This window comes from Oncorhynchus keta, unplaced genomic scaffold, assembly GCF_023373465.1.
Source record: "Oncorhynchus keta strain PuntledgeMale-10-30-2019 unplaced genomic scaffold, Oket_V2 Un_contig_1480_pilon_pilon, whole genome shotgun sequence".
Lineage (NCBI taxonomy): Eukaryota > Metazoa > Chordata > Actinopteri > Salmoniformes > Salmonidae > Oncorhynchus > Oncorhynchus keta.
In genome coordinates this window covers 141,300-165,214 of record NW_026278963.1, presented here as the reverse complement: position 1 = coordinate 165,214, position 23,915 = coordinate 141,300, and the positions used below count along the sequence as shown (strand labels likewise).

Genomic DNA, 23,915 nt, shown 5'->3' with positions numbered 1-23,915 from the left:
CCCAGCTGTTAGGGGAGGGACTAACCCAGCTGTTAGATGATACTGGTCCTAGGGGAGGGACTAACCCAGCTGTTAGATGATACTGGTCCTAGGGGGAGGGACTAACCCAGCTGTTAGATGATACTGGTCCTAGGGGAGGGACTAACCCAGCTGTTAGATGATACTGGTCTAGGGGGAGGGACTAACCCAGCTGTTAGATGATACTGGTCCTAGGGGGAGGGACTAACCCAGCTGTTAGATGATACTGGTCCTAGGGGAGGGACTAACCCAGCTGTTAGATGATACTGGTCCTAGGGGAGGGACTAACCCAGCTGTTAGATGATACTGGTCTAGGGGAGGGACTAACCCAGCTGTTAGATGATACTGGTCCTAGGGGAGGGACTAACCCAGCTGTTAGATGATACTGGTCCTAGGGGAGGGACTAACCCAGCTGTTAGATGATACTGGTCTGGTCCTAGGGGAGGGACTAACCCAGCTGTTAGATGATACTGGTCCTAGGGGGAGGGACTAACCCAGCTGTTAGATGATACTGGTGACTGGTCCTAGGGGGAGGGACTAACCCAGCTGTTAGATGATACTGGTGACTGGTCCTAGGGGAGGGACTAACCCAGCTGTTAGATGATACTGGTCCTAGGGGGAGGGACTAACCCAGCTGTTAGATGATACTGGTGACTGGTCCTAGGGGAGGGACTAACCCAGCTGTTAGATGATACTGGTCCTAGGGGAGGGACTAACCCAGCTGTTAGATGATACTGGTCCTAGGGGAGGGACTAACCCAGCTGTTAGATGATACTGGTCCTAGGGGAGGGACTAACCCAGCTGTTAGATGATACTGGTGACTGGTCCTAGGGGAGGGACTAACCCAGCTGTTAGATGATACTGGTCCTAGGGGAGGGACTAACCCAGCTGTTAGATGATACTGGTCTGGTCTAGGGGGAGGGACTAACCCAGCTGTTAGATGATACTGGTCCTAGGGGGAGGGACTAACCCAGCTGTTAGATGATACTGGTCCTAGGGGGAGGGACTAACCCAGCTGTTAGATGATACTGGTCTGGTCCTAGGGGGAGGGACTAACCCAGCTGTTAGATGATACTGGTCCTAGGGGAGGGACTAACCCAGCTGTTAGATGATACTGGTCCTAGGGGAGGGACTAACCCAGCTGTTAGATGATACTGGTGACTGGTCTAGGGGAGGGACTAACCCAGCTGTTAGATGATACTGGTCCTAGGGGAGGGACTAACCCAGCTGTTAGATGATACTGGTCCTAGGGGGAGGGACTAACCCAGCTGTTAGATGATACTGGTCTGGGGGGAGGGACTAACCCAGCTGTTAGATGATACTGGTCCTAGGGGAGGGACTAACCCAGCTGTTAGATGATACTGGTGACTGGTCCTAGGGGGAGGGACTAACCCAGCTGTTAGATGATACTGGTCCTAGGGGAGGGACTAACCCAGCTGTTAGATGATACTGGTCCTAGGGGAGGGACTAACCCAGCTGTTAGATGATACTGGTCCTAGGGGAGGGACTAACCCAGCTGTTAGATGATACTGGTCCTAGGGGGAGGGACTAACCCAGCTGTTAGATGATACTGGTCCTAGGGGGAGGGACTAACCCAGCTGTTAGATGATACTGGTCCTAGGGGAGGGACTAACCCAGCTGTTAGATGATACTGGTCCTAGGGGAGGGACTAACCCAGCTGTTAGATGATACTGGTCCTAGGGGAGGGACTAACCCAGCTGTTAGATGATACTGGTCCTAGGGGAGGGACTAACCCAGCTGTTAGATGATACTGGTCCTAGGGGAGGGACTAACCCAGCTGTTAGATGATACTGGTCCCTAGGGGGAGGGACTAACCCAGCTGTTAGATGATACTGGTCCTAGGGGGGGGACTAACCCAGCTGTTAGATGATACTGGTCCTAGGGGAGGGACTAACCCAGCTGTTAGATGATACTGGTCCTAGGGGGAGGGACTAACCCAGCTGTTGGATGATACTGGTCCTAGGGGAGGGACTAACCCAGCTGTTGGATGATACTGGTCCTAGGGGAGGGACTAACCCAGCTGTTAGATGATACTGGTCCTAGGGGAGGGACTAACCCAGCTGTTAGATGATACTGGTCCTAGGGGGAGGGACTAACCCAGCTGTTAGATGATACTGGTCCTAGGGGAGGGACTAACCCAGCTGTTAGATGATACTGGTCCTAGGGGAGGGACTAACCCAGCTGTTAGATGATACTGGTCCTAGGGGAGGGACTAACCCAGCTGTTAGATGATACTGGTCCTAGGGGGAGGGACTAACCCAGCTGTTAGATGATACTGGTCTGGTCTAGGGGGAGGGACTAACTGTTAGCTGTTGGATGATACTGGTGACTGGTCCTAGGGGAGGGACTAACCCAGCTGTTAGATGATACTGGTGACTGGTCCTAGGGGAGGGACTAACCCAGCTGTTAGATGATACTGGTGACTGGGGATCCTAGGGGAGGGACTAACCCAGCTGTTGGATGATACTGGTGACTGATCCTAGGGGAGGGACTAACCCAGCTGTTAGATGATACTGGTCTGGTCTAGGGGAGGGACTAACCCAGCTGTTGGATGATACTGGTCCTAGGGGGAGGGACTAACCCAGCTGTTGGATGATGACTGGTCCTAGGGGAGGGACTAACCCAGCTGTTGGATGATACTGGTCCTAGGGGAGGGACTAACCCAGCTGTTGGATGATACTGGTCCTAGGGGAGGGACTAACCCAGCTGTTAGATGATACTGGTCCTAGGGGGAGGGACTAACCCAGCTGTTAGGATACTGGTCCTAGGGGGAGGGACTAAGATGATACTGGTCCTAGGGGAGGGACCCAGCTGTTAGATGATACTGGTCCTAGGGGGAGGGACTAACCCAGCTGTTAGATGATACTGGTCCTAGGGGGGGGACTAACCCAGCTGTTAGATGATACTGGTCCTAGGGGTTAGGGACTAACCCAGCTGTTAGAGGGGGAGGGACTAACCCAGCTGTTAGATGATACTGGTCCTAGGGGGAGGGACTAACCCAGCTGTTGGATGATACTGGTGACTGGTCCTAGGGGTTAGGGACTAACCCAGCTGTTGGATGATACTGGTGACTGGTCCTAGGGGTTAGGGACTAACCCAGCTGTTAGATGATAGGATCCTAGGGGTTAGGGACTAACCCAGCTGTTAGATGATACTGGTCCTAGGGGTTAACCCAGCTGTTGGATGATACTGGTGACTGGTCCTAGGGGGAGGGACTAACCCAGCTGTTAGATGATACTGGTCCTAGGGGAGGGACTAACCCAGCTGTTGGATGATACTGGTGACTGATCCTAGGGGCAGTATCTCCGCCTCCTCTGGTAGAACAACCGTCAACTCCTGTCGAGGAGCAGGCAACTCCTATACACACAAACACATATTTCATGTTTACCTGAATACGGCGCCCATTTTATTTTTACTCACATGAAGTTCTGAATTTCCAGAGGAGGTCAGGGGGTTAGGAGAGGTCAGGGGTTAGAGAGAGGCCAGGGGTTAGAGAGAGGCCAGGGGTTAGAGAGGGCCAGGGGTCCTGGGGCCAGGGGTTAGAGAGAGGCCAGGGTTTGAGAGAGACCAGGGTTTAGAGAGAGGCCAGGGTCCCAGGGGTTAGAGGAGGCCAGGGGTTAGAGAGAGGCCAGGGGTTAGAGAGGCCAGGGGTTCCAGGGGTTAGAGAGAGGCCAGGGGTTAGAGAGAGGCCAGGGGTTAGAGAGAGGGCCAGGGGGTTAGAGAGCTCGGCCAGGGGTTAGAGAGGGGCCAGGGGTTAGAGAGGGGCCAGGAGTTAGACTCTCCCAGGGGTTAGAGAGGGGCCAGGGGTTAGAGAGAGGTTCTGGGGTTAGAGAGCATCCGTCCAGGGGCTTAGAGAGAGGCCAGGGGTTAGACAGTTCCCAGGGGTTAGAGCTGAGCCAGGGGTTAGAGAGAGGCCAGGGGTTAGGGAGGCCAGGGGGTAGAGACTATCACACCTGGGGACAAAGACAGAGAGGGGTTAGAGAACGGAAGCTAGAGGCCAGGGGTTAGAGAGAGGGCCAGGGGTTAGAAAACGAGGTCAGGGGTTAGAATACCAGGGGTACCTCAGGCAGGATCTCATCCAGGGTTTTGATGGAACAGGGTTTCCTTGCCCGACCACTAAGCCTTCGTCGTCATCATCATCTTCATCTGCCTGACCTAACACAACAGCCAGTTCAAACCGGGTGGAAGAGGAGTCTGAATCACTGTCTGAGGAGCTGCTGCTGTCCTGCTGGTCCCTGACACCGTCCTGTAACGTCAGCAGTACCTGGGGGTCCTGAGAGGGTCCTGGGAGATCCTGGGGGTCCTGGGAGGGGTCCTGGGAGAGGTCTGGGAGGGGTCTTGGGAGAGGTCCTGGCAGGTCAGAGAGAGGTCCCGGGAGAGGTCCTGGGGAAGGTGTGTGGTTCCATCTCCCAGCTCGGAGCTCGAGACAGAGCTGAGATACTCTGTAACCTCCATCTCCTCTGCTCCTCCCAACTCTCCCGGTAAATGGCTGTCAAACAGTAACCTGTTCAGACTGAGGTCCCGGAGGTCAGTCCCTGAGGTTCTGTCTCAGCTGTGCATCCGTCCTCCAGGTGCTTGGTGCTGGTACCGTTGTTCAGTTTTCCTCTCCGTGTGTCTCTGCTGAGCCTGAAGAACCTCCGGTACCAAAGCCGTCTCCTCTGGTTAACTCCATCCCGTTGCTGGGTAGAGACTAAAATAAGACCTGTGTTCAAAGACAGCACAACTACAATCAGCTGGGTAATAAAGATTAAACCAAAGATTAAATAACAGACAGAATAAAGATCTCTCTCTCTCAAAGAACGGAAGCTAACAATTCAGCAAACTGAAAAATACGTTTCCGAGGGCTATGAAAACTTGAAATCGGCCTAGTTTTGTTGCAAAATGTTGTTGTACTTTGTGCACTAATGAATACACCCCTGGTACCTCAAAACCACAGTTTGGATCTGTACAATCTGGACCTGTATTCTGCCCACACAACCACTAAATAAGAAAGTAGCTATCATCTAGTATCTATGGCCAGTCAAAAGTAACCTGTTCAGTTCCAAATGCTGGAGAACATGAGAACATAGAGTGAAATCTGGTGGTTGGCCTGCAGTGTTGAGTAACATGAGTCTTCAATATTCCCAGGTAAGAAGTTTTAGGTTGTAGTTGTTATAGGACTATTTCTCTCTACAACATTTGTATTTCATATACCTTTGACTATTGGATGTTCTAATAGGTACTTTAGTATTGCCAGCCTAATCTCGGGAGTTGATAGGCTTGAAGTCATAAACAGAGCTGCTGGCAAACGCAGGAAAGTGCTGTTTGAATGAATGCTTACGAGCCTGATGCTGCCTACCAATGCTCAGTCAGTTTGCTCGATCAAATCATAGACTTAATTATAATACACACAGAAATACGAGCCGTAGGTCATTAATATGGTAAAATCTGGAAACTATAATTTCGAAAACAAGACGTTTATTTTTTCAGTGAAATATGGAACCGTTTGGTATGTTATCTAACGGGTGGCATCCCTCAGTCTAAATAGTGTTGTTACATTGCACAACCTTCAATGTTATGTCATAATTATGTACAATTCTGGCAAATTAATTACGGTCTTTGAATAAATGGTATTCACACAGTTCGCGACGAGCCCAAACTGCTTGCACAGAACGCAAGAGAAATGACAACTGTACCGGTTGGCATTATTACAATGTTGTTTATCATATTGCAAACGTGTAGATGATGGACTTACGTTCGAGTAGTTAAGGCTACAAAGCTGTTCTCTCGGCAGTCTGCTACTCTCAGTAACGTTACTCTGCTGTTCGCAACACGTTTTGATTCGGAAACAACGTGGTCTTGTTGTCTTCCGGGTTGTGGAACCTTTCTTTCGGCCGCCGGAGGAAATGACGGACAGTGTTGTCCGACGGACCAGCAGCATCCGCCGGAGTTGTCAATACAGAACACGTTTTTTCAACCGGTGATCAAACTTCGCACATACAACTAAAACATGGTAAAATTACACTTATTTAACATCCTTAACATGTATCTAGATATGTAGAAATATATTTAGCTAAACCTAGATGTATATAATGTTATAGCGCTCTTACAACCTAGTGAATGTATACTGCAAAAGAATATTAACGCAAAATGCAACAATTTCAACGATTCATGAGTTAGTTAATTTAATGAAATCAGTCAATTGAAATAAATAAATTAGGCCCTAATCTATGGATCTCACGTGACTTTCACAAGCACCAAGTCTAGGACTTGCCTAGTTCAATAAAAAACAGGTCCTAAGGCTTCTTAACAGCTTCTATCCCCCCACTATTTGCATTGAATACTATTTTTTTTTACGCTGCTGTTCCTCGCTGTTTATTACGTAGTCACTTTACCCCTACCCACATATTACCTCGACTAACCTGTACCCCCGCAGATAGACTCAGTATTGGTATTTTTTTACTTTAGTTTATTTATTAAATATTTTCGTCAATCTTATTTTACTAAAGCTTTTAAATAAGTATTTCACATGACTGGACATGAGGGCAGGAGCACAGTGATGGGTGGGCCTGGGAGGGCTCCACCCACTGGGGAGCCAGGCCCAGCCAATCAGAATGAGTTTTCCCCACAAAGGGCTTTATTACAGACAGAAATACTCCTCCGTTTCATCAGCTGTCCGGGTGGCTGGTCTCAGACGATCTCACAGGTGAAGAACCCGGATGTGGATGTCCTGGGCTGGTGTGGTTACACGTGGTCTGGAGTAGTTACACGTGGTCTGGAGTAGTTACACGTGGTCTGGAGTAGTTACACGTGGTCTGGAGTGGTTACACGTGGTCTGGAGTAGTTACACGTGGTCTGGAGTAGTTACACGTGGTCTGGAGTAGTTACACGTGGTCTGGAGTAGTTACACGTGGTCTGGAGTAGTTACACGTGGTCTGGAGTAGTTACACGTGGTCTGGAGTAGTTACACGTGGTCTGGCGTAGTTACACGTGGTCTGGAGTAGTTACACGTGGTCTGAAGTAGTTACACGTGGTCTGGAGTAGTTACACGTGGTCTGCAGTTGTGATGCCGGTTGGACGTACTGCCAAATTCTCTAACATGACGTTGGTGGCGGCTTATGGTAGAGAAATGAGCATTAAATTCTCAGGCAAGAGCCCTGGAGGAAATTTCAGCATGTGAATTACACGCTCCCTCAACTTCAGACATCTGTGGTGTTGTGTGACAAAACTTCATATTTTAGAGTGACCTTTTATTGTCCTCAGCACAAGGTGCACCTGTGTAATGAGCATGCCGTTTAATCAGCTTCTTGATATGCCACACCTATCAGCTGGATGGATTATCTTGGCAAAGGAGAAAGACTCACTAACTGGGAAATACGCTTTCTTGCGTATGGACATATCTAGGATCTTTTATTTCAGTTAATGAAACATGGTACCAACACTTTACATGTTGCGTTTATATTTTAGTTCAGTATAGAATAATGCAAGACAGAGTTCTAACAGTCGTGTGTGTGTGTGTGTGTGTGTGTGTGTGTGTGTGTGTGTGTGTGTGTGTGTGTGTGTGTGTAGCCGAAGGCGGGGAAAGGTAAACCAACTCAGAAGGAGAAGGTGTGTCATCCCTATAGCAGGAAAGCTGCTTACCTGGCCAGCCAGGAGATACGTCTGGGAAAGAAGGAGAGGTAAGGAGGGAGGGAGATGGTTTGTGTTTTGAACAGAGAGGATTATATTATTATTATTATTATCTGTATATTGTTATATATTTATAAAGTTAAGTGTGTATCTCTGCCTCCAGACAAAAGAGTGAGAAGGCCACTCGTCTCAACAGCATTGGTGAGTCTGACAGTCTGTTACTACTATTACTGTGTTACTTTACTGTTGTTACTGTACGACTGTTACTGAACTGTCTCAGCCTGTCACCAAGGGAGTACCCCAAGGCTCGATCCTAGGCCCCACGCTCTTCTCAATTTGCATCAACAACATAGCTTAAGCAGTAGGAAGTACTCTCATCCAATTATATGTCTATTTTTTTATTTCACCTTTATTTAACTAGGCAAGTCAGTTAAGAACAAATTCTTATTTACAATGACGACCTACCAAAAGGCAAAAGGCCTCCTGCGGGGATGGGGGCTCTCCATGATTGAGTCTTTGAATGAAGAGATGGAGATAAAACTGTCCGGTTTGAGTGTTTTTTGCAGCTCGTTCCAGTCGCTAGCTGCAGCGAACTGAAAAGACGAGCGACCCAGGGATGTGTGTGCTTTGGGGACCTTTAACAGTACGCGACTGGCAGAACGGGTGTTGTATGTGGAGGATGAGGGCTGCAGTAGATATCTCAGATAGGGGGGAGTGAGGCCTCAGAGGGTTTTATAAATAAGTATCAACCAGTGGGTCTTGTGACAGGTAAACAGAGATGACCAGTTTACAGAGGAGTATAGAGTGCAGTGATGTGTCCTATAAGGAGCATTGGTGGCAAATCTGATGGCCGAATGGTAAAGAACATCTAGCCGCTCTAGAGCACCCCTACCTGCCGATCTATAAACGATGTCTACGTAATCTAGCATGTGTAGGCTGGTCATCTGAATCAGGGTTAGTTTGGTAGCTGGTCATCTGAATCAGGGTTAGTTTGGTAGCTGGTCATCTGAATCAGGGTTAGTTTGGCAGCTGGTCATCTGAATCAGGGTTAGTTTGGCAGCTGGTCATCTGAATCAGGGTTAGTTTGGCAGCTGGTCATCTGAATCAGGGTTAGTTTGGCAGCTTTTTATGTCATAAAGAGGAGAGATTACATGGAGGAAACCAAGTCTAGATTTAACTTTAGCCTGCAGCTTTGATATGTGCTAAGAGACAGGAGCGATACTAATAATACTTGATGGAGGTGAACCGTCTAAACCCTCAGAGGTAGTAATAAACCCTCAGAGGTAGTAATCCCCAGCTCTTGATAGTAATCACCCAGCTGAAACCCTCAGAGGACAGTGTACCCTCTCGGTAGTAATCTCCCCTCAGCTCTAAACCCTCAGAGGTAGTAATCACCCCGCTCTAAACCCTCAGAGGTAGTAATCACCCAGCTCTAAACCCTCAGAGGTAGTAATCACCCAGCTCTAAACCCTCAGAGGTAGTAATCACCCAGCTCTAAACCCTCAGAGGTAGTAATCACCCAGCTCTAAACCCTCAGAGGTAGTAATCACCCAGCTCTAAACCCTCAGAGGTAGTAATCACCCAGCTCTAAACCCTCAGAGGTAGTAATCACCCAGCTCTAAACCCTCAGAGGTAGTAATCACCCAGCTCTAAACCCTCAGAGGTAGTAATCACCCCGCCCCTCAGAGGTATTAATCACCCAGCCTAAACCCTGTGGGAGAGGGTAATCACCCACTCTAAACCCTCATGACCGTTGTTCACCCCTTAAACCCTCAGAGGTAGTAATCACCCCTCTCTAAACCCTCAGAGGTAGTAATCACCCCGCTCTAAACCCTCAGAGGTAGTAATCACCCCTTAAACCCTCAGAGGTAGTAATCACCCCGCAAACCCTCAGAGGTAATCATGGACACCCCTCTCTAAACCCTCAGACAATTGTGGCTGCTCTAAACCCTCAGATGTAGTAATCACCCTCTCTAAACCCTTTGAGCTGTAATGTCTGTGTTTGTACCTCTAAACCCTAATCTTTTCAGAGGTAGTAATCACCATGTTGTCATGTTGTGCTGCTAAACCCTCAGAGGTAGTAATCACCCCTAAACCCTCAGTTGTTGTCATGTAATCACCCCACTGCTAAACCCTCAGAGTTGTAATCACCCCTCTTAAACCCTCAGATGTAATCACCCCGCTCTAAACCCTGTTGTAGTAATCACCCAGCTCTAAACCCTCACCAAACCCTCAGAGGTAGTAATCACCCAGCTGTAAACCCTCAGAGGTCATAATCACCCCGCTAAACCCTGTTGGTTGTAATCACCCCGCTCTAAACCCTCAGAGGTAGTAATCACTAAACCCTCAGAGGTAGTAATCACCCCGCTCTAAACCCTCAGAGGTAGTAATCACCCCGCTAAACCCTCAGAGGTTGTAATCACCCAGCTCTAAACCCTCAGAGGTAGTAATCACCCCGCTCTAAACCCTCAGAGGTAGTAATCACCATGTTCTAAACCCTGAGGTAGTAATCACCCAGCTCTAAACCCTCAGAGGTATAATCACCCCTCTCTAAACCCTCAGAGGTAGTAATCACCCAGCTCTAAACCCTCAGGTAGTAATCACCATCTAAACCCTCAGAGGTAGTAATCACCCAGCTCTGTTCAGAGTTGCTACACCCTCTCTAAACCCTCAGAGGTAGTAATCACCCCGCTCTAAACCCTCAGAGTTAATCACCCCTCTCTAAACCCTCAGAGGTAGTAATCACCCCGTCTAAACCCTCAGAGTTAATCACCCCTCTGCTAAACCATGTTGTTGTCATGTTGTGTAAACCCTGCTACCCCTGCTCTAAACCCTCAGAGTTAGTAATCTACCCCTGTTGTTGTCATGTTGTGTTGCTAAACCCTCAGAGGTTGTAATCACCCAGCTGCTGCTAAACCCTGTTGTTCACCCCTCTCAAACCCTCAGAGGTGTAATCACCATGTTGTAAACCCTCAGATGTTGTAATCACCCCGCTGCTAAACCCTCAGTTGTTGTCAAACCCTCAGAGGTAGTTGTGCTCTAAACCCTCAGTTGTATTAATCACCCAGCTGCTAAACCCTCAGAGGTGTTAATCATGTTGCTCTGCTACCCTCAGTTAGTAATCACCCCGTCAAACCCTGTTGTATTAATCACCCAGCCTAAACCCTGTTAGTAATCACCCCGTCAAACCCTCAGAGGTATTAATCACCATGTTGTTGTCATGTTGTAATCACCCCGCTGCTAAACCATGTTGTTGTAATCACCCCGCTCTAAACCCTCAGAGGTAGTAATCACCCCGCTCTAAACCCTCAGTTGTAGTAATCACCATGTTGTTGTCATGTTAGTAATCACCATGTTGGAAGAGGGGCATTTTGCTGCAAACCATGACCGTTGTTTTGGAGGTGTTCAGAAAGGTAAAGGGCAGAGAAAAGCTTGTTGAACACAGATAAAGTTTTGTTGTAGAGCTTAACTCAAAGTTGTTGTCAATTGTGTTGCTACCATGTTGTTGTGACACTCTTACTGACAATTGCTACCATGTTCCTTTTGTGCTGTGTCTGTGTTTGCTACCATGTTGTTTTGTGCTGCTACCATGTTGTCATGTTGTGCTGCTACCATGTTGTTGTCATGTTGTGCTGCTACCATGTTGTGTTGCTACCATGCTGTTGTCATGTTGTGCTGCTACCATGTTGTGTTGCTACATGTTGTGTTGTCATGTTGTGTTGCTACCATGTTGTTGTCATGTTGTGTTGCTACCATGTTGTGTTGCTACCATGTTGTTGTCATGTTGTGTTGCTACCATGTTGTTGTCATGTTGTGCTGTTGTTACCATGTTGTGTTGCTACCATGTTGTTGTCATGTTGTGCTGCTACCATGTTGTGTGTTGCTACCATGTTGTTGTCATGTTGTGCTGCTACCATGTTGTGTTGCTACCATGTTGTTGTCATGTTGTGTTGCTACCATGTTGTTGTCATGTTGTGTTGCTACCATGTTGTTGCCATGTTGTGATGCTACCATGTTGTGTTGCTACCATGTTGTGTTGCTACCATGTTGTTGTCATGTTGTGTTGCTACCATGTTGTCATGTTGCTACCATGTTGTGTTGCTACCATGTTGTTGTCATGTTGTGTTGCTACCATGTTGTTGTTGCTACCATGCTGTTGTCATGTTGTGCTGCTACCATGTTGTGTTGCTACATGTTGTGTTGTTGTCATGTTGTGTTGCTACCATGTTGTTGTGTTGCTACCATGTTGTTGTCATGTTGCTACCATGTTGCTACCATGTTGTTGTCATGTTGTGCTGCTACCATGTTGCTACCATGTTGTTGTGATGCTACCATGTTGCTACCATGTTGTTTGTCATGTTGTGCTGCTACCATGCATGCTACCATGTTGTTGTCATGTTGTGCTGCTACCATGCTGCTACCATGTTGTTGTCATGTTGTGCTGCTACCATGCTGCTACCATGTTGTTGTCATGTTGTGCTGCTACCATGCTGCTACCATGTTGTTGTCATGTTGTGCTGCTACCATGTTGTCAATTCACAGTAGTTAGTATATTCAGATAGCTAGGTGGGACAACCACATATCACAGTAGTTAGTATATTCAGATAGCTAGGTGAGACAACCACATATCACAGTAGTTAGTATATTCAGATAGCTAGGTGAGACAACCACATATCACAGTAGTTAGTATATTCAGATAGCTAGGTGAGACAACCACATATCACAGTAGTTAGTATATTCAGATAGCTAGGTGAGACAACCACATATCACAGTAGTTAGTATATTCAGATAGCTAGGTGGACAACCACATATCACAGTAGTTAGTATATTCAGATAGCTAGGTGAGACAACCACATATCACAGTATATTCAGTGTGTGTTGATGAGTACAACGGTAGGGTGTAACCCCTCTTACCTTCTATTGTCTGTGTGTGTAGGTGATAAGCTGCAGTGGTTTCAGAGCCAGCTGGACTCTGAGAAGACAGAGTTCACCAAACAGGATGCCTGTCACATCATAGAGAGGTCAGTACCCGTGTCTATATTCACCAAACAGGACACTGTCACATAGAGAGGTCAGTACCCGTGTCTATATTCACCAAACAGGACACCTGTCACATAGAGAGGTCAGTACCCGTGTCTATATTCACCAAACAGGACTCCTGTCACATAGAGAGGTCAGTACCCGTGTCTATATTCACCAAACAGGACACCTGTCACATCATAGAGAGGTCAGTACCCGTGTCTATATTCACCAAACAGGACACCTGTCACATAGAGGGGTCAGTACCCGTGTCTATATTCACCAAACAGGACACCTGTCACATCATAGAGAGGTCAGTACCCGTGTCTATATTCACCAAACAGGACACCTGTCACATAGAGGTCAGTACCCGTGTCTATATTCACCAAACAGGACACCTGTCACATCATAGAGAGGTCAGTACCCGTGTCTATATTCACCAAACAGGACACCTGTCACATAGAGGGGTCAGTACCCGTGTCTATATTCACCAAACACAGGACACCTGTCACATAGAGGTCAGTACCCGTGTCTATATTCACCAAACAGGACACCTGTCACATAGAGGTCAGTACCCGTGTCTATATTCACCAAACAGGACACCTGTCACATAGAGAGGTCAGTACCCGTGTCTATATTCACCAAACAGGACACCTGTCACATAGAGAGGTCAGTACCCGTGTCTATATTCACCAAACAGGACTCCTGTCACATAGAGAGGTCAGTACCCGTGTCTATATTCACCAAACAGGACACCTGTCACATAGAGAGGTCAGTACCCGTGTCTATATTCACCAAACAGGACACCTGTCACATAGAGAGGTCAGTACCCGTGTCTATATTCACCAAACAGGACACCTGTCACATAGAGAGGTCAGTACCCGTGTCTATATTCACCAAACAGGACACCTGTCACATAGAGGTCAGTACCCGTGTCTATATTCACCAAACAGGACACCTGTCACATCATAGAGAGGTCAGTACCCGTGTCTATATTCACCAAACAGGACACCTGTCACATAGAGAGGTCAGTACCCGTGTCTATATTCACCAAACAGGACACCTGTCACATAGAGAGGTCAGTACCCGTGTCTATATTCACCAAACAGGACACCTGTCACATCATAGAGAGGTCAGTACCCGTGTCTATATTCACCAAACAGGACACCTGTCACATAGAGAGGTCAGTACCCGTGTCTATATTCACCAAACAGGACACCTGTCACATCATAGAGAGGTCAGTACCCGTGTCTATATTCACCAAACAGGACACCTGTCACATAGAGAGGTCAGTACCCGTGTCTATATTCACCAAACAGGACACCTGTCACATAGAGAGGTCAGTACCCGTGTCTATATTCACCAAACAGGACACCTGTCACATAGAGAGATCAGTACCCGTGTCTATATTCACCAAACAGGACACCTGTCACATAGAGAGATCAGTACCCGTGTCTATATTCACCAAACAGGACACCTGTCACATAGAGAGGTCAGTACCCGTGTCTATATTCACCAAACAGGACACCTGTCACATAGAGAGGTCAGTACCCGTGTCTATATTCACCAAACAGGACACCTGTCACATAGAGAGGTCAGTACCCGTGTCTATATTCACCAAACAGGACACCTGTCACATAGAGAGGTCAGTACCCGTGTCTATATTCACCAAACAGGACACCTGTCACATAGAGAGGTCAGTACCCGTGTCTATATTCACCAAACAGGACACCTGTCACATCATAGAGAGGTCAGTACCCGTGTCTATATTCACCAAACAGGACACCTGTCACATCATAGAGAGGTCAGTACCCGTGTCTATATTCACCAAACAGGACACCTGTCACATAGAGAGGTCAGTACCCGTGTCTATATTCACCAAACAGGACACCTGTCACATCATAGAGAGGTCAGTACCCGTGTCTATATTCACCAAACAGGACACCTGTCACATCATAGAGAGGTCAGTACCCGTGTCTATATTCACCAAACAGGACACCTGTCACATCATAGAGAGGTCAGTACCCGTGTCTATATTCACCAAACAGGACACCTGTCACATAGAGAGGTCAGTACCCGTGTCTATATTCACCAAACAGGACACCTGTCACATCATAGAGAGGTCAGTACCCGTGTCTATATTCACCAAACAGGACACCTGTCACATAGAGAGGTCAGTACCCGTGTCTATATTCACCAAACAGGACACCTGTCACATAGAGAGGTCAGTACCCGTGTCTATATTCACCAAACAGGACACCTGTCACACAGAGAGGTCAGTACCCGTGTCTATATTCACCAAACAGGACACCTGTCACATAGAGAGGTCAGTACCCGTGTCTATATTCACCAAACAGGACACCTGTCACATAGAGAGGTCAGTACCCGTGTCTATATTCACCAAACAGGACACCTGTCACATAGAGAGGTCAGTACCCGTGTCTATATTCACCAAACAGGACACCTGTCACATAGAGAGGTCAGTACCCGTGTCTATATTCACCAAACAGGACACCTGTCACATCATAGAGAGGTCAGTACCCGTGTCTATATTCACCAAACAGGACACCTGTCACATAGAGAGGTCAGTACCTGTGTCTATATTCATTCATATATTCATTTATTTTCAAGAGGAACACTGGGTTAACTGCCTGTTCAGGGGCAGAACGACAGATTTGTACCTTGTCAGCTCAATTATTTTAACTTGCAACCTTTCGGTTACTAGTCCAACGCTCTAACCACTAGGCTACCCTACTGAAGGAGCTAGAAACACAAGCATTTAGCTAGGTGTTACTATACTGTAGGAGCTAGAAACACAAGCATTTAGCTAGGTGTTACTATACTGTTGGAGCTAGAAACACAAGCATTTAGCTAGGTGTTACTATACTGTTGGAGCTGGAAACACAAGCATTTAGCTAGGTGTTACTATACTGTTGGAGCTAGAAACACAAGCATTTAGCTCGGTATTACTATACTGTAGGAGCTAGAAACACTAGCATTTAGCTCGGTATTACTATACTGTAGGAGCTAGAAACACAAGCATTTAGCTAGGTGTTACTATACTGTAGGAGCTAGAAACACAAGCATTTAGCTAGGTGTTACTATACTGTAGGAGCTAGAAACACAAGCATTTAGCTAGGTGTTACTATTCACCGTTGGAGCTAGAAACACAAGCATTTGGCTAGGTTACTGCTCTGTTCAGCTGTAGTGGGACTAGGGCAAAGCAGTTAGCTAGGTAATGCTCTGTTTCAGCTGTAGTGGGACTAGGGCAAAGCAGTTAGCTAGGTAATGCTCTGTTTCAGCTGTAGTGGGACTAGGGCAAAGCAGTTAGCTAGGTTACTGCTCTGTTCAGCTGTAGTGGGACTAGGGCAGAGCAGTTAGCTAGGTTACTGCTCTGTTCAGCTGTAGTGGGACTAGGGCAAAGCAGTTAGCTAGGTTACTGCTCTGTTCAGCTGTAGTGGGACTAGGGCAAAGCAGTTAGCTAGGTTACTGCTCTGTTCAGCTGTAGTGGGACTAGGGCAAAGCAGTTAGCTAGGTAATGCTCTGTTCAGCTGTAGTGGGACTAGGGCAAAGCAGTTAGCTAGGTAATGCTCTGTTTCAGCTGTAGTGGGACTAGGGCAAAGCAGTTAGCTAGGTTACTGCTCTGTTCAGCTGTCGTGGGACTAGGGCAAAGCATTTAGCTAGGTTACTGCTCTGTTCAGCTGTAGTGGGACTAGGGCAAAGCATTTAGCTAGGTTACTGCTCTGTTCAGCTGTAGTGGGACTAGGGCAAAGCAGTTGGCTAGGTTACTGCTCTGTTCAGCTGTAGTGAGACTAGGGCAAAGCAGTTAGCTAGGTTACTGCTCTGTTCAGCTGTCGTGGGACTAGGGCAAAGCAGTTAGCTAGGTTACTGCTCTGTTCAGCTGTCGTGGGACTAGGGCAGAGCAGTTAGCTAGGTTACTGCTCTGTTCAGCTGTAGTGGGACTAGGGCAGAGCAGTTAGCTAGGTTACTGCTCTGTTCAGCTGTCGTGGGACTAGGGCAAAGCAGTTAGCTAGGTGTTACTATACTGTTGGAGCTAGATTAGGTTAGTTAGGTTACTGCTCTGTTCAGCTGTCGTGGGACTAGGGCAAAGCAGTTAGCTAGGTTACTGCTCTGTTCAGCTGTAGTGGGACTAGGGCAAAGCAGTTAGCTAGGTTACTGCTCTGTTCAGCTGTAGTGGGACTAGGGCAGAGCAGTTAGCTAGGTTACTGCTCTGTTCAGCTGTAGTGGGACTAGGGCAAAGCAGTTAGCTAGGTTACTGCTCTGTTCAGCTGTAGTGGGACTAGGGCAAAGCAGTTAGCTAGGTTACTGCTCTGTTCAGCTGTAGTGGGACTAGGGCAAAGCAGTTAGCTAGGTAATGCTCTGTTCAGCTGTAGTGGGACTAGGGCAAAGCAGTTAGCTAGGTAATGCTCTGTTCAGCTGTAGTGGGACTAGGGCAAAGCAGTTAGCTAGGTAATGCTCTGTTCAGCTGTAGTGGGACTAGGGCAGAGCAGTTAGCTAGGTAATGCTCTGTTCAGCTGTAGTGGGACTAGGGCAAAGCAGTTAGCTAGGTAATGCTCTGTTCAGCTGTAGTGGGACTAGGGCAAAGCAGTTAGCTAGGTAATGCTCTGTTCAGCTGTAGTGGGACTAGGGCAGAGCAGTTAGCTAGGTTACTGCTCTGTTCAGCTGTAGTGGGACTAGGGCAAAGCAGTTAGCTAGGTTACTGCTCTGTTCAGCTGTAGTGGGACTAGGGCAAAGCAGTTAGCTAGGTTACTGCTCTGTTCAGCTGTAGTGGGACTAGGGCAAAGCAGTTAGCTAGGTAATGCTCTGTTCAGCTGTAGTGGGACTAGGGCAAAGCAGTTAGCTAGGTTACTGCTCTGTTCAGCTGTAGTGGGACTAGGGCAGAGCAGTTAGCTAGGTTACTGCTCTGTTCAGCTGTAGTGGGACTAGGGCAAAGCAGTTAGCTAGGTTACTGCTCTGTTCAGCTGTAGTGGGACTAGGGCAAAGCAGTTAGCTCGGTTACTGCTCTGTTTCAGCTGTAGTGGGACTAGGGCAAAGCAGTTAGCTTGGTAATGCTCTGTTCAGCTGTAGTGGGACTAGGGCAGAGCAGTTAGCTAGGTTACTGCTCTGTTCAGCTGTAGTGGGACTAGGGCAGAGCAGTTAGCTAGGTTACTGCTCTGTTCAGCTGTAGTGGGACTAGGGCAGAGCAGTTAGCTCGGTTACTGCTCTGTTCAGCTGTCGTGGGACTAGGGCAGAGCAGTTAGCTAGGTTACTGCTCTGTTTCAGCTGTAGTGGGACTAGGGCAAAGCAGTTAGCTAGGTAATGCTCTGTTCAGCTGTAGTGGGACTAGGGCAAAGCAGTTAGCTAGGTTACTGCTCTGTTTCAGCTGTAGTGGGACTAGGGCAAAGCAGTTAGCTAGGTTACTGCTCTGTTCAGCTGTAGTGGGACTAGGGCAAAGCAGTTAGCTAGGTTACTGCTCTGTTCAGCTGTAGTGGGACTAGGGCAAAGCAGTTAGCTAGGTTACTGCTCTGTTCAGCTGTAGTGGGACTAGGGCAAAGCAGTTAGCTAGGTAATGCTCTGTTCAGCTGTAGTGGGACTAGGGCAGAGCAGTTAGCTAGGTTACTGCTCTGTTCAGCTGTAGTGGGACTAGGGCAGAGCAGTTAGCTAGGTTACTGCTCTGTTCAGCTGTAGTGGGACTAGGGCAAAGCAGTTAGCTAGGTTACTGCTCTGTTCAGCTGTCGTGGGACTAGGGCAAAGCAGTTAGCTAGGTTACTGCTCTGTTCAGCTGTAGTGGGACTAGGGCAAAGCAGTTAGCTAGGTTACTGCTCTGTTCAGCTGTAGTGGGACTAGGGCAAAGCAGTTAGCTAGGTTACTGCTCTGTTCAGCTGTAGTGGGACTAGGGCAGAGCAGTTAGCTAGGTTACTGCTCTGTTCAGCTGTAGTGGGACTAGGGCAAAGCAGTTAGCTAGGTAATGCTCTGTTCAGCTGTAGTGGGACTAGGGCAAAGCAGTTAGCTAGGTAATGCTCTGTTCAGCTGTAGTGGGACTAGGGCAAAGCAGTTGGCTAGGTAATGCTCTGTTTCAGCTGTAGTGGGACTAGGGCAAAGCAGTTAGCTAGGTTACTGCTCTGTTCAGCTGTCGTGGGACTAGGGCAAAGCATTTAGCTAGGTTACTGCTCTGTTCAGCTGTAGTGGGACTAGGGCAGAGCAGTTAGCTAGGTTACTGCTCTGTTCAGCTGTAGTGGGACTAGGGCAAAGCAGTTAGCTAGGTAATGCTCTGTTCAGCTGTAGTGGGACTAGGGCAAAGCAGTTAGCTAGGTTACTGCTCTGTTCAGCTGTAGTGGGACTAGGGCAAAGCAGTTAGCTAGGTTACTGCTCTGTTCAGCTGTCGTGGGACTAGGGCAAAGCAGTTAGCTAGGTTACTGCTCTGTTCAGCTGTAGTGGGACTAGGGCAAAGCAGTTAGCTAGGTTACTGCTCTGTTCAGCTGTAGTGGGACTAGGGCAAAGCAGTTAGCTAGGTAATGCTCTGTTCAGCTGTAGTGGGACTAGGGCAAAGCAGTTAGCTAGGTTACTGCTCTGTTCAGCTGTAGTGGGACTAGGGCAAAGCAGTTAGCTAGGTTACTGCTCTGTTCAGCTGTCGTGGGACTAGGGCAAAGCAGTTAGCTAGGTTACTGCTCTGTTCAGCTGTAGTGGGACTAGGGCAAAGCAGTTAGCTAGGTTACTGCTCTGTTCAGCTGTAGTGGGACTAGGGCAAAGCAGTTAGCTAGGTTACTGCTCTGTTCAGCTGTAGTGGGACTAGGGCAGAGCAGTTAGCTAGGTAATGCTCTGTTCAGCTGTCGTGGGACTAGGGCAAAGCAGTTAGCTAGGTTACTGCTCTGTTCAGCTGTAGTGGGACTAGGGCAAAGCAGTTAGCTAGGTTACTGCTCTGTTCAGCTGTAGTGGGACTAGGGCAGAGCAGTTAGCTAGGTTACTGCTCTGTTCAGCTGTAGTGGGACTAGGGCAGAGCAGTTAGCTAGGTTACTGCTCTGTTCAGCTGTAGTGGGACTAGGGCAAAGCAGTTAGCTAGGTTACTGCTCTGTTCAGCTGTAGTGGGACTAGGGCAAAGCAGTTAGCTAGGTAATGCTCTGTTCAGCTGTAGTGGGACTAGGGCAAAGCAGTTAGCTAGGTAATGCTCTGTTCAGCTGTAGTGGGACTAGGGCAAAGCAGTTAGCTAGGTTACTGCTCTGTTCAGCTGTAGTGGGACTAGGGCAGAGCAGTTAGCTAGGTTACTGCTCTGTTTCAGCTGTAGTGGGACTAGGGCAGAGCAGTTAGCTAGGTTACTGCTCTGTTCAGCTGTAGTGGGACTAGGGCAAAGCAGTTAGCTAGGTTATGCTCTGTTCAGCTGTAGTGGGACTAGGGCAGAGCAGTTAGCTAGGTTACTGCTCTGTTCAGCTGTCGTGGGCAGCCTAGCTGCTTGGAGAAGGAGGTGTTTCCTGTACCCTCGAGGGACATGCAGACAGGGACTTTTGAAATGTTTGGATACTTTTTTTTGTACACGTGATTGGTGGATTCAAATAAAGTGTTTAAAATGTGTGTCTGTGTTTATGTTTGTGTCTGTTTATGTGTCTGTGTTTATGTGTGTGTGTGTGTCTGTGTTTATGTGTGTGTAGGTACCTGCAGAGGTTTGACGGGGAGTTGGACCAGATAGAGCTGGTGAACGGGATCAAAGGTCGTCAGGGTCGTCTCCATGGCAGCAGGGAGACCGTCATCAAACAGACTGTTGAGCGAGAGACCGCTCTGTACCATGGCAACGGCTTCGGTCAGTCTCACACACACACACACACACGGTGATACACACACACAGAACCCTGACAGTGTGTTCCTCTTCTCTCCTCAGAGATTCCAGACATCATCAACTCTAAACATCTCAAGACCTTCAGGTGAGACGACCAATGACAACCCAACTCTGGCTAGAGCTGTGATCTGATTGGTTGTTGCCAGTAGAGCTGTGATCTGATTGGTTGTTGCCAGTAGAGCTGTGATGATTCATGAAAAACAGCTCTATTCGTTACATTTTACCTCTGAAACATTCTCTCACCTGATTGGTTGATTCTGTTGTGGTTCGTTCCTTGTTCCTTGTCAATCATTGGCTCATTGGTGAAATTAGCGTTCAGACAACATCTTTAAAAAAACTTTATTAATGCAATTGCAGACAGAAGTTGACAGCGGGAACAGAGCACGCATGTTTCCAGAGTCATTTCTGCAAAATAGAAAAGGATTTGAGTTGTTTTATTATTCCTGCAGTCATATATCTTAGTGATGTCACTGCCTACGTCATTACCTTCTACTCATGAGACCAAGCCCATGCCACCGCAGCTTGTACAAACAGTCGTTTCAGTGTTATCTAAAGGCTCAGCAGGAAATGTCCCCAAGTTGATTTATAGTGGAGTGTCTGACTAGTCATCTCTTACACTGCAGAGTTCTGCCTCAGTCACACGTCTCTCAGACACTGCAGAGTTCTGTGTCAGTCACACGTGTCTCTTACACTGCAGAGTTCTGTCTCAGTCACACGTCTCTCAGACACTGCAGAGTTCTGTCTCAGTCACACGTCTCTCAGACACTGCAGAGTTCTGTCTCAGTCACACGTCTCTCAGACACTGCAGAGTTCTGTCTCAGTCACACGTCTCTCAGACACTGCAGAGTTCTGTCTCAGTCACACGTCTCTCAGACACTGCAGAGTTCTGTCTCGGTCACACGTCTCTCAGACACTGCAGAGTTCTGTCTCAGTCACACGTCTCTCAGACACTGCAGAGTTCTGTCTCAGTCACACGTCTCTCAGACACTGCAGAGTTCTGTCTCAGTCACAAGTCTCTCAGACACTGCAGAGTTCTGTCTCAGTCACACGTCTCTCAGACACTGCAGAGTTCTGTCTCAGTCACACGTCTCTCAGACACTGCAGAGTTCTGTCTCAGTCACACGTCTCTCAGACACTGCAGAGTTCTGTCTCAGTCACACGTCTCTCAGACACTGCAGAGTTCTGTCTCAGTCACAAGTCTCTCAGACACTGCAGAGTTCTGTCTCAGTCACACGTCTCTCAGACACTGCAGAGTTCTGTCTCAGTCACACGTCTCTCAGACACTGCAGAGTTCTGTCTCAGTCACACGTCTCTCAGACACTGCAGAGTTCTGTCTCAGTCACACGTCTCTCAGACCGAGTTCTTTATAAGAGGCAGAGACTAGAAATAAACTGTGGAACAATATTAAACCTTTTGTCATGAATATATATATTGTTCATCTGTAGTCCAAGACCCTATAAATGTAGTGGGGGAGGGGTCTTCTAGCCCCTCCCCTTCTATTAATACAACATAATCAATTATTATAATACATCAATCATTTGGTACAGCCTCTATCATGACCCCTAGGTGAACCCCACAGTTCCATGGTTCTGAGCTGTGATTGGATGATCCCATGGTTCTGAGCTGTGATTGGATGATTCCATTGTTCTGAGCTGTGATTGGATGATTCCATTGTTCTGAGCTGTGATTGGATGATTCCATTGTTCTGAGCTGGGATTGGATGATTCTGTGGTTTTGATCTGTGATTGGTTGGTTTCAGGGAGTGGAGCGGCGATCTAAAGAAGCTTCCCAACATCAAGATGAGGAAGTTCTCTTCCCGAGGGACGGACAGAACAGGAGGAGGAGAGGAGGAGGAGGAGACCGCTGGAGGAGAGGAGGAGGAGGGGACCGCCGGAGGAGAGGAGGAGGAGGCCTTAATGAAGGACTCAGATTCAGACGCCCAGGAAGATGCCCCATAATGCTTTGCATGTTAGAACTCTGTGGGTGTCAGCCATCCTACCTGACTGGGGTTAAGACAACCTGTGTGTGTGTGTGTGTGTGTGTGTGTGTGTGTGTGTGTGTGTGTGTGTGTGTGTGTGTGTGTGTGTGTGTGTGTCCCAATACAGACATCTAATAAACCTAAATACAGACCGATACTGTTGTTCTGTTTCATTGAAGATACTCTTTAAACATAGAAATCAGAATGTGTCCGTTGCTGTGTTCAAGGCAACTTGGAACTAGGAAACTCTGAAGTGTTCAACCTGGAAACCCTTTATGTTTGAGATCAGAGGATCAATAGGAAGCTCTACGCAAAATAAAAGTAAGCACATCTTTAGGTTCTGAGTTGTCTTGAACATGGCTAGTTTGTGTCCAGTCAGTAACTCTACTATACGGGTTGTACCCAGTCAGGTTGTACCCAGTCAGGTTGTACCCAGTCAGGTTGTATCCAGGTTGTATCCAGTCAGGTTGTATCCAGGTTGTATCCAGTCAGGTTGTACCCAGTCAGGTTGTATCTCCAGTCTATATCAGTCGGGTTGTACCCAGTCAGGTTGTATCCAGTCAGGTTGTACCCAGTCAGTTGTACTCCACTAGGTTGTACGGGTTGTACCCAGTCAGGTTGTATCCAGTCAGGTTGTATCCAGTCAGGTTGTATCCAGTCAGGTTGTATCCAGTCAGGTTGTATCCAGTCAGGTTGTACCCAGTCAGGTTGTATCCAGTCAGGTTGTATCCAGTCAGGTTGTATCCAGTCAGGTTGTACCCAGTCAGGTTGTACCCAGTCAGGTTGTATCCAGTCAGGTTGTACCCAGTCAGGTTGTATCCAGTCAGGTTGTATCCAGTCAGGTTGTATCCAGTCAGGTTGTATCCAGTCAGGTTGTACCCAGTCAGGTTGTATCCAGTCAGGTTGTATCCAGTCAGGTTGTATCCAGTCAGGTTGTATCCAGTCAGGTTGTATCCAGTCAGGTTGTATCCAGTCAGGTTGTATCCAGTCAGGTTGTATCCAGTCAGGTTGTACCCAGTCAGGTTGTATCCAGTCAGGTTGTACCCAGTCAGGTTGTACCCAGTCAGGTTGTATCCAGTCAGGTTGTACCCAGTCAGGTTGTACCCAGTCAGGTTGTATCCAGGTTGTATCCAGTCAGGTTGTACCCAGTCAGGTTGTACCCAGTCAGGTTGTACCCAGTCAGGTTGTATCCAGTCAGGTTGTATCCAGTCAGGTTGTATCCAGTCAGGTTGTATCCAGTCAGGTTGTATCCAGGTTGTATCCAGTCAGGTTGTATCCAGGTTGTATCCAGTCAGGTTGTATCCAGTCAGGTTGTATCCAGGTTGTATCCAGTCAGGTTGTATCCAGTCAGGTTGTACCCAGTCAGGTTGTATCCAGTCAGGTTGTATCCAGGTTGTATCCAGTCAGGTTGTATCCAGGTTGTATCCAGTCAGGTTGTATCCA

The 23,915-nt window shown here is 47.8% G+C and overlaps 1 protein-coding gene and 1 long non-coding RNA gene across 2 annotated transcripts; both read left to right on the top strand.

Annotated features, from left to right (window-relative positions):
* Positions 1-5,882: 5,882 nt before the first annotated feature.
* Positions 5,883-22,583, top strand: LOC127918765 (translation machinery-associated protein 16-like). The gene is made up of 7 exons (XM_052501945.1): positions 5,883-6,031; positions 7,588-7,697; positions 7,811-7,848; positions 12,584-12,668; positions 20,310-20,458; positions 20,537-20,579; positions 22,254-22,583. Exons 1-7 carry the CDS (start codon positions 6,029-6,031, stop codon positions 22,450-22,452), a joined length of 627 nt encoding a protein of 208 aa, XP_052357905.1. The 5' UTR covers positions 5,883-6,028; the 3' UTR covers positions 22,453-22,583.
* Positions 16,277-18,738, top strand: LOC127918766 (uncharacterized). Its single transcript, XR_008100754.1, has 4 exons — positions 16,277-16,300; positions 16,401-16,450; positions 16,739-17,531; positions 18,632-18,738. It is a non-coding gene; the product is annotated as an uncharacterized LOC127918766 (long non-coding RNA).
* Positions 22,584-23,915: the final 1,332 nt, after the last annotated feature.